Genomic DNA, 8,884 nt, shown 5'->3' with positions numbered 1-8,884 from the left:
TCTGTTTAATTAATAATATATATAAATAAATACACGATTTCTCGTAAAATTTGAGTCAAATAAAAATAATATAATAATATTGAGTACTTCTATGTATTATTTCTTATTTTTTATAAATAATTTAAAATTTAAAAGGTGTTACAATGTATTTTTTTTATTTGTTGAAAAGTTAGCACTGATTTTTAGACAAATAATTCCAGTCAAATAATCCTTCTTTTGACCTCTGTTATGTTACGAGTCAATTACAAATTTCTATGACGATATTTCATAAATGTAATACGGAAATTTCGATGCATATTGTTAGTGGAAGGATGCCAAATTCATAATCTTATTAAATAAAAATTAATATATATTTAATCTTTCAACACCACAAGTAAAATATGAATTAACAACACTCACCAAAACACAAAAGCAATTAATTCAAAAGATGTCTAAACTTTAACACAAAAATTCTTGTGAGATCGTCTCACGGATCAATTTTGTGAAACTTATTTTCAATCTGACAAAACCCGTGAAAAAATATTATTTTATAGTAAATATAGATCGGGTCGACCTGTCTCATGAATATTTATATGAGTAGGTCTCTTGTGAGACGGTCTCACGAATTTTTACATGTGAGACGAATCAAACTTACCAATATTCACAATAAAAAATAATACTATTAACATAAAAAGTAATAATTTTTCATATATTACCCAAATAAGATATTCGACCCACGAAATTGATCCGTGAGACCGTCTCACAATAGTTTTTGTGCATGAATATAGACTTATGATACGGTTCCACAAAATGACCTGTTCAAAACTTAAATGCCTAAAAAGGGATTTTGAAAAAAAAAGTTGCCAAGAAAGTTGTCTTGACAAACACTCCCCTCTTTCTTTCTTTCTTTCTTTATTATTTGTTTCCCATTCACTTATTCCCTTTTGCTTTCTCAAAGCAAGACATCTGCACAACACACCAACAAAATCCCCAAAAAAAGCCTCAAAAGTAAATGTGATTTCAGAAGTATTATATGCTATTTTAGGGGAAAAAAAGAATATTAGAGAAATTAATGACATTAGACCATCCTAATTATGAATGAAAATTCCATTAGAATTTGCATAATATAAATTCTTACAGATAAGCTTGAATTATTATTTTGAATATAACTATTTAATATTTGTTTTTATTAACATTTTGATATATAACTTCCTCAATTTTTGAACATTACCATTTAATCTTTGATTCAAAAATATGTATGTCGACACTAGAATTACTATTTTTTTTACCATTTGTCTCTAATATTGGACTGTGTTTATACGAATTATTCTGTGTTCTATATATTAGGGGTTTTTTATAATTAATTTAAAAATAAAAAAATATTTCAAAAATAATTCAAAATAAAATAATTTTGCAAAATTAATTTAATCTCAGAGTGATGCTCCACCTCACACTGGGATTAAAGTAATTTTGCAAAATAAATTATTTTTGAAATATTTTTTTATTTTTAAATTAATTATAAAAAAACCATATTTAGACATAGAACGGGTCCTCAAGGTTTACTATTTTGTCCTTTACTTGTTTTTATCATTGAATAAAATGGATGGTTATTTAAGTCTATCCACAATTCCACATAAATAATCAAAACAATTTTTTACGGGATTTAATTATTATTAAATAATGCACAAAACTCTTATGAGACGGTCTCATGTGTCAATTTTGTGATACAGATATTCTATTTAGATCATCCATGAAAAACATTACTTTTTATTGTAAATATGGGTTGGGTTGGGTTGGGTCGACTCACAAATAAAGATTCGTGAGATCGTCTCACAAAAGATTTACTCTAAATAATAAGATACGTGAAATTGTTTGTTTTTGTGATATGTCAAAATAAAATGACTCAAAAAAATTGAAACTTGAACTAATCCTCGAGATAATTTTCAACAATTAATTGTTTTTTTAAAGATGGAATGTAAAAGCAAAATTTTAAATTAAAATTAGAAATTCATATTTTCTAACTTCTAATTTTCTGTATTTTTTTTAAAAAAAAATCCTAATCATATATATATTATTTTTGAAAAAATTGCTTACTTAACCGTGATAAAAACTTTTTATCCAAATTTGGTTAACATTTTAATGTTAAGATACAATAATAGTTCATAAAATTTAAAACTTGGATATGTTTCCAAGTTCTTGCAACTATTTTCAAAATTTGCTTGACAGTTGACCTAATTCCCTTCCTTATATATAAAAAAAGCCTCCAAAACTGCTCAAAATATCAGTAATTTCATGTACATATAATTTATACAAATATTTAGAGAGAGGAAAGGCCAGAAAAACTGAGGAAAACCCAAGAAATGGGGAATTCTTTTGGGTGTTCAGCTTCAGGGGAGAGATTGGTCTCAGCTGCAAGAGATGGAGATTTTGTTGAGGCAAAGATGTTGTTGGATTGTAATCCATGCCTCGCAAAGTATTCGACCTTTGGTGGATTGAATTCTCCTCTTCATTTTGCTGCCGCAAAAGGCCATATTGAGGTTCCAACCTAATTTTTTTCAGCCACTGGTTATTTCTTGGAAAAGCCCCAACTTTTCCTTTTCTTTGTCTTTTGGGGTTGATTTTCTTATGTGAGTTTCTGTTCAAATCTGTTGCTTTTGGGGGTTGTGTTGATTTTTGAAAGTTTGGATTTTTAGATTGTGGCATTGTTACTGGAGAACGGAGCTGATGTTAACACAAGAAATTACTGTGGCCAGGTATTATAATATCTTGTCTATTTTTCTTCAGTATATTTTTTATTTTTAAAATAAAGTTTTCTCTGGGGTATAATGTCAAATTATGTTCTGGGATATAACTCGGGGTTTCCCCATTTTGTAACATCAGATGGATGGTTTGGTTTTTCTTGTTAAAAAAAAAAAAGTCTTACTGTTTAGATCAACTTTGTCGTGATCAAGGTTTTTGAATTGATAATGAGATGGTATTGATGGGTTTTTGCGTGGATGAACAGATCCGTACAGGGCTAAATTGATCTTTGTTTGATCAAAGTTTTCTTAAGCATTATGTTATTGTTTTTGCAGACAGCATTGATGCAAGCTTGTGGACACGGTCACTGGGAAGTTGTTCAAACTCTTATTCTCTTTCGATGCAATGTGAGTATTTAATTAAATACAATTTACTTGATTTTCTTCAATTTATCCAGTAGCAGCTTGCATCTTAAAAGATAGGTGAATTTAATCAGTATAGAATCTTTATGTTGGTTGCTCTATCAATTGGTTACGAGCTCCGACATTAATTCCTGATTGTTTCCGCTTTTAAAATTTGGCACTTCATGTATGATTGATGGATCATCTTTTGAAGCTCTCAACCTCGATAAATTTCAGGTTACTAGAGCAGATTATCTTAGTGGGAGGACTGCGCTCCATTTTGCAGCTGTCAATGGTCATTTGCGATGTATAAGACTAGTGGTTGCCGATTTTGTTCCCAGTGTTCCGTTCAAAGCGGTAAATTCTCAAACCAACGGGGATGGAAGTGGTGGTGCTAATGATAAAACCAAGTATGAACAGATGTTCTTTATTTTTATGCTGTCTTTTTCTTGCTCCATAGAAGTGTCGAGCAGAAATTGAAGGATTATTTATGAAAATAAATGATTGGTAAAAATCTCGATATTGGGCACCTTTAGTATTTTCTTATTTGTATCTTCTCATTCTGTGACAGTGCTCTCTCCAAATTTGTAAACAAGGCTGCTGATGGTGGTATTACCGCTCTTCACATGGCTGCGTTGAATGGATATTTTGACTGTGTGCAACTCCTACTCGACCTTCACGCAAATGTTTCAGCTGTGACATTCCATTATGGCACGTCTATGGATTTGATAGGTATTCTATTTTCTTGAGTGTTGATTATTTATCTGGGAAACCCTCCTTTTATTACCGTTTCATGATTTCTTGGAGTCATAAATTTATAGGGGCTGGTAGCACTCCTTTGCATTATGCTGCCTGCGGAGGAAACTTGAAATGCTGCCAGGTGATCATTATTTATGTCATTGAACTTGAATTTTCAAGAAATGAACATTTGGAACTATCTGCCTGTTTTTTGTTGGCATTGCAAATAAGGTGTATTGATAATCTTGACCATTTTAATTCCCACAGATCCTTCTTGCAAGAGGCGCCAGTCGTTTGGCATTAAACTGCAACGGGTACTGAAATTCGTATTCGTTTTCTCAATATTGGATTAAGAACTTGTTAATGTGCAACTCTGGATGATAGTATAACCTGTTTCAGATGGATTCCTCTTGATGTCGCAAGGATGTGGCGACGTCATTGGCTTGAGCCGCTGCTGAAACCTAACTCTGATTTGCCAATCCAAGTGTTTCCACCTTCTAATTATTTATCATTGCCGCTCATGAGCGTGTTGAATATAGCAAGGTAAGAATTAAGATGAAAGAAAATTTCAGTTAGCTGATCATATGTGTTTTTGTGTTGATAATGTTCTTAATCAAAAGGTGACCACAGCCAAGTATCACATGGTGGAGCAATTGATTTCCTAGAATATTTTAAACTGGAACACCAGGTGTTTGTGGTGCATTATTTTATTTTATTTTTTTAAAAAAGCGGTCTCACTCAAGAATCAAAGAATTTTGAATAAATACACCTTTTTTCTTGTAATGCTTATAGCTCTGTATGCACTCCATCGCAGACTATTAAATTCTCTTTTCCTCTCAACCGATTTTGAATAATAACACTGATTTCCTTTTATTTTTTCAGAGATTGTGGTTTGCAGACCTTAACAACTGCTTCAGACGATGCTGATATTTGTGTCGTTTGCATTGAGCGAGCATGTAGTGTAGCTGCTGAAGGTGTGTTACTTTTTTTATCATCGATTCATGATTGTGTCTGAATTATGATGTGTCCATAGTTATTTCAATAATTGTTATGTGGGTATTCAAATTCCTTTCTTCTAGTTTATTCTAGCGATGATTCGATAAAGGTGGACCATTGTGCTCAGTCATCTGTTCTAAAAATTGGCCTAGCCTAGAAAAGTGCTAGTCGGTCGGCCTAAACGGGTTAGAGCTTTTATTTTTTTTTGTTTTTGTTTTCGTTTTTTTAAATTTTTTGGTTTTTTAATCTAAATTTAAAATCCAATTTAATAAATGAAAGGTAATTTCTGCATAGGCCCTAAAGCAAAGTCCAAAAAAAATTTGATTTTTTGGCTTGTCCTAACACATCAAACTTCATCTTAGTCTACGATCTAGAGTGATAAACTTTATGAGGATGATTTTGCATCAGAACAAGAGGATGACGACAATGATGATATTGAGTTAATGTAAACAATGATTTAATATTCTAAAATAAAATCCTTAATCTTATTTTTAACTAGTCATGTTCTCCCACCTATATCAAACAATTATTTAATATCTTAAAATAAAAATAAAATATAAAATAATTTAAATATATTAATATATAATGTTACTAAATATTATCAAAATTAATTTGAAAAACGCCTAGGTGGCTATACGGTAGGTAGCCCGCCTGCCTTTTTTAGAACACTGACTTGATCAAATGGTTGTTACTCTCAAATAAAAAAGTTTCTAGGTTTCATTTGCAATTTTTTTATTTTTCTATAAGTTCCGTGCCCCATGACACATAAATGAATAATTCTACCCCAAATACCAGTATCATATATAGATTGAGACGTACCAGCGACCATATCTGTGTTTACTTGTTCCAAATCCAAATCTGTGCCCTTAATCTCCCATTCAAGACTTGATAGATTCTAATCTGCGCAATCATGAGCATATATATTTGCATGTTCATAATAATGTGGAGAAAATATTTTCGGTGTCTAGTTATGTAACAATGAAATAATTCTTTGCACCAATTTTCATGAATATCTATGGTCCTAACTTTCAGGGTGTTCACATGAACTCTGTGTAAGATGTGCTCTCTACCTTTGCTCGACCAGTAACATTCCATCGGAACCATCAGTACCCCCAGGCTCCATTCCCTGCCCTCTTTGTCGACACGGCATCATCTCTTTTGTCAAACTCCCTGGTTCTTCATCAAAGGAGATCACATTACCGTTGTCACTTAGCTTATGCACACCATGCATGCGTCATCCCCGAGAGCCAAATGCATCCGAGGCCTTTGGTTCACCCGATATGCGAAAGAATCGTGTGTCTTCTATTACCTCAGATATGTTTTGCCCTGTAACTTGCAGCCCATTTCCTTCTGTCACCATGCCTTTATGCACGTGCAATGAAGGACCTTGTCCGAATTTTGATTCTGGCGAAAGAGATCCTGAAGAAGAGTCGCCTCATCGTTCACAATCCACATCAAGCGAGCAGGAAAAAATGGACGGTGTGAGATTGGAGAAAACGACTTGTTCAAGTATGTTTTGGGGAAGAAGAAGCTGCAGCAGGGAGCATCAGTGTAATGCAGAAATAAATGCATGATTGGTTTATTTAAAAATAGATTTGAGTTAGTTCGGAGTTTTGGACCTCAAGTTACATGGATGTTTTGCTTCCATTCATTTTCCCTGTTTGAGAATCCTGTTCGTATTAGTCTGGAAATGCCACTAATCCGCGCCCATCTCTGTGTTTGCTTTTGATGACCGAAGGAGCTCGTAAAGATGGTACACCGAGACTAATTTATTATAGTAGTATGCCACCATATTTTGTGGCACTATTAGTTGTTGAAGGACGGTTGGTTTCACAAGTAAAAAAGTATATATAAGTTTCTTTTTTTCCTAATGTGCTGAGATTTTTTGTGAGCTGCAAGTATCTCCTGGTGTCTACACATCAAACTGGGAGAAATTATGTTGGTAAATATGATCCTTTTTTAGGTTAGTTCAGGTTTTCTTCTTTTTGTCTTTGTGAACAGAAAATCCTGGTAAGTTATCTGTGCAAAAATTATCTGAGTTGTTGCGAGTTTGATTATGAAAGACCAGATTGTTAGGTCCCTGTGAGCAATAACTACTCAGCTTGGAATGCAAAAAATTTCTACTTTTTGTACCAGCACCATTTCTTTACTACCAAAGGCTATCGTTTTGTTGTGCTATAAACTTGAGAATCTGTTGAAAAAAATAGTTTTCTTTCCCTTTCTTTTTTCTTTTGCGATGTACGTTAAAGTGGATTTTTTAGTGGAAAGTAATGAAATCTTGAGTGGTGTTAAATGTGAAAATCAACTTAAAAAGGGCATGAGTTACTATTGTAAGTTTAGCTCATAAATGTTCCACAAACTAGAAGCGAAACTCAACCAAAATTGAACAACCAGCAATCTCATTAATCATTATTCTGATACATTGGGACACATGCACTCTGATTCTAACTCACCGACCATCCATTTCATATTGTTATTATTTGACATTTAAAAAAAAAAGAGTTTGTCTGAACCCCACCAGCCAATATTAGCAATCCCAAAAATCACCAGAACAGTATTAAAGACATGCATCATCTTTTCCTGCAGGCGGTCTCTCTTTGTGCATTAAAGTAGAGTGCAGCAACCGGAAAATCCAGGCAATTTTCTTGCGCAAATCTCCTTGTGTTGAAGTGATCCCTTGAAGAAGGTAGGTACTTCACGCTGTACCTCGCTTTCTGCTTGAAAACAACGAATGCGTATCGATGGATGCCTATCGTTGGCTTCGGCTTCTCATAGCATACAACTTCTCTCCCTGTTTAATCATTTCATATTTGTGTTCTTAATTTGACTTGATTTTAGATTTATAAAATAAGAAATTAATTAGAACTTACCAAAAGAAGCATCAGTAGTGCCAGGAATATCTGTAACTATCCTGAAAACGTTGTTAAATTTTATCAGTTCATATATATCATATGCTGGCTATTTATGCAATCTATACTTATAATATTTAAGAAATTATTATTAATATGTTCACAAACCAGTGGACGTGTTCCCTCAAGTACGGGTCACTCGGACTCGGAGCATCCGGATCAGTCATGACCTTCAAAACGACATGATAAATATTTGTTATGAAATTCAGTAAACAAGACTGTTTCAGCATCTGATAAGGTGATAGTCATGTTAAATGCTAGAGAATCTTTGTATCATAAACATTTCTATTTTAAATAGTTAGACGCCATGAAATTTTGCCTAGTGAAAAGTAATAAATCACGCGCACGCAATGCGTGTGTATTTATTTTTTTGAGTTGAAGAAGGAGTTTTTTACACGATACCTCGTCCCAAACATGGGCGAAAATATATACAAGGGGTTATACATAAGCCATAGGCATACACAAAGTGTGTATATATGTAATTATCAACTCGCACGTTTAAATTGAGCTTTGGAAACACGACTTACAAGAGTATAAGAGGCCCTCATGTCTTCTCCACCTATCTCGACCCTAGGCTTCGTAGCCACAGCAGCAGGCATGAGTTCATGTCCATTGGAGACATGTTTGTTCTCATTATATATCACATTTAAATGCACACAAGGATCGAAACTATTGATCACTTCTCCTATAATCCTTCCTACACGAAGGGTTTCCGCAAGCCTCGACATGATTGCCAGTAGTCCAGTATTGCTCTAAATTTTTTAAGACGGAATAGTGGATATATATATTCTGAGAGTGAAATGTGTTTTTGTCTGGTTTTGATTTGTGGGGTTGATCGAAAGAGTTATAATAGAGGTTTTTATAGTGCAAAAAAGAAAGGGACGTGTAGGGTTTGGATTACAAGTTTAAAGATTCTTGAGAATTTTTTCTTTCATGCATGAAATGAAAATGGAAAAGGTTGTCTATATTCAGAAAGAAACATGCTTGAAAGAATTTAGCTGAGTAAGAGCTGTCTTATTTGGAGTAGGACGGGCAATGGAATCGCGTGGCTTCTATATCATACGTTCTTTATTTGAAAAAAATAAATCATATATGAAATTTAAAATTCAAAATTTTCGCGTG

At 33.3% G+C, this 8,884-nt stretch overlaps 2 protein-coding genes across 2 annotated transcripts; one reads left to right on the top strand and one right to left on the bottom strand.

Annotated features, from left to right (window-relative positions):
• Positions 1-2,195: 2,195 nt before the first annotated feature.
• LOC140983038 (E3 ubiquitin-protein ligase XBAT33-like) lies at positions 2,196-6,717 on the top strand. Its single transcript, XM_073449909.1, has 10 exons — positions 2,196-2,516; positions 2,673-2,732; positions 3,054-3,125; positions 3,357-3,529; positions 3,691-3,851; positions 3,941-3,999; positions 4,125-4,171; positions 4,257-4,400; positions 4,740-4,831; positions 5,886-6,717. The coding sequence occupies exons 1-10, from the start codon at positions 2,340-2,342 to the stop codon at positions 6,425-6,427; spliced, it is 1,527 nt and encodes a 508-aa protein (XP_073306010.1). The 5' UTR covers positions 2,196-2,339; the 3' UTR covers positions 6,428-6,717.
• On the bottom strand, positions 6,441-8,577 carry LOC140983039 (CEN-like protein 1). Its single transcript, XM_073449910.1, has 4 exons — positions 8,290-8,577; positions 7,871-7,932; positions 7,724-7,764; positions 6,441-7,644 (listed from the first exon to the last, which is right to left on the bottom strand). The coding sequence occupies exons 1-4, from the start codon at positions 8,488-8,490 to the stop codon at positions 7,424-7,426; spliced, it is 525 nt and encodes a 174-aa protein (XP_073306011.1). The 5' UTR covers positions 8,491-8,577; the 3' UTR covers positions 6,441-7,423.
• Between the last annotated feature and the right edge of the window lie 307 nt (positions 8,578-8,884).

The sequence above is a fragment of the Primulina huaijiensis genome, chromosome 8, assembly GCF_012295235.1.
Source record: "Primulina huaijiensis isolate GDHJ02 chromosome 8, ASM1229523v2, whole genome shotgun sequence".
Lineage (NCBI taxonomy): Eukaryota > Viridiplantae > Streptophyta > Magnoliopsida > Lamiales > Gesneriaceae > Primulina > Primulina huaijiensis.
The sequence above is the reverse complement of the archived record's forward strand: the minus strand, read 5'-3'. Positions and strand labels throughout refer to the sequence as shown.

Bases quoted from the DNA above. Each gene is read 5' to 3' on its own strand.
- LOC140983038 (XM_073449909.1), top strand. From the start codon at position 2,340: ATGGGGAATTCTTTTGGGTGTTCAGCTTCAGGGGAGAGATTGGTCTCA. The intron at 2,733-3,053 runs GTATTATAATAT...TTGTTTTTGCAG, and splicing joins CAAGAAATTACTGTGGCCAG to ACAGCATTGATGCAAGCTTG. The intron at 4,000-4,124 runs GTGATCATTATT...TAATTCCCACAG, and splicing joins GAAACTTGAAATGCTGCCAG to ATCCTTCTTGCAAGAGGCGC.
- LOC140983039 (XM_073449910.1), bottom strand. From the start codon at position 8,490: ATGTCGAGGCTTGCGGAAACCCTTCGTGTAGGAAGGATTATAGGAGAA. The intron at 7,933-8,289 runs GTAAGTCGTGTT...GTCGTTTTGAAG, and splicing joins TGAGGGCCTCTTATACTCTT to GTCATGACTGATCCGGATGC. The intron at 7,645-7,723 runs GTAAGTTCTAAT...ATGATTAAACAG, and splicing joins CACTACTGATGCTTCTTTTG to GGAGAGAAGTTGTATGCTAT.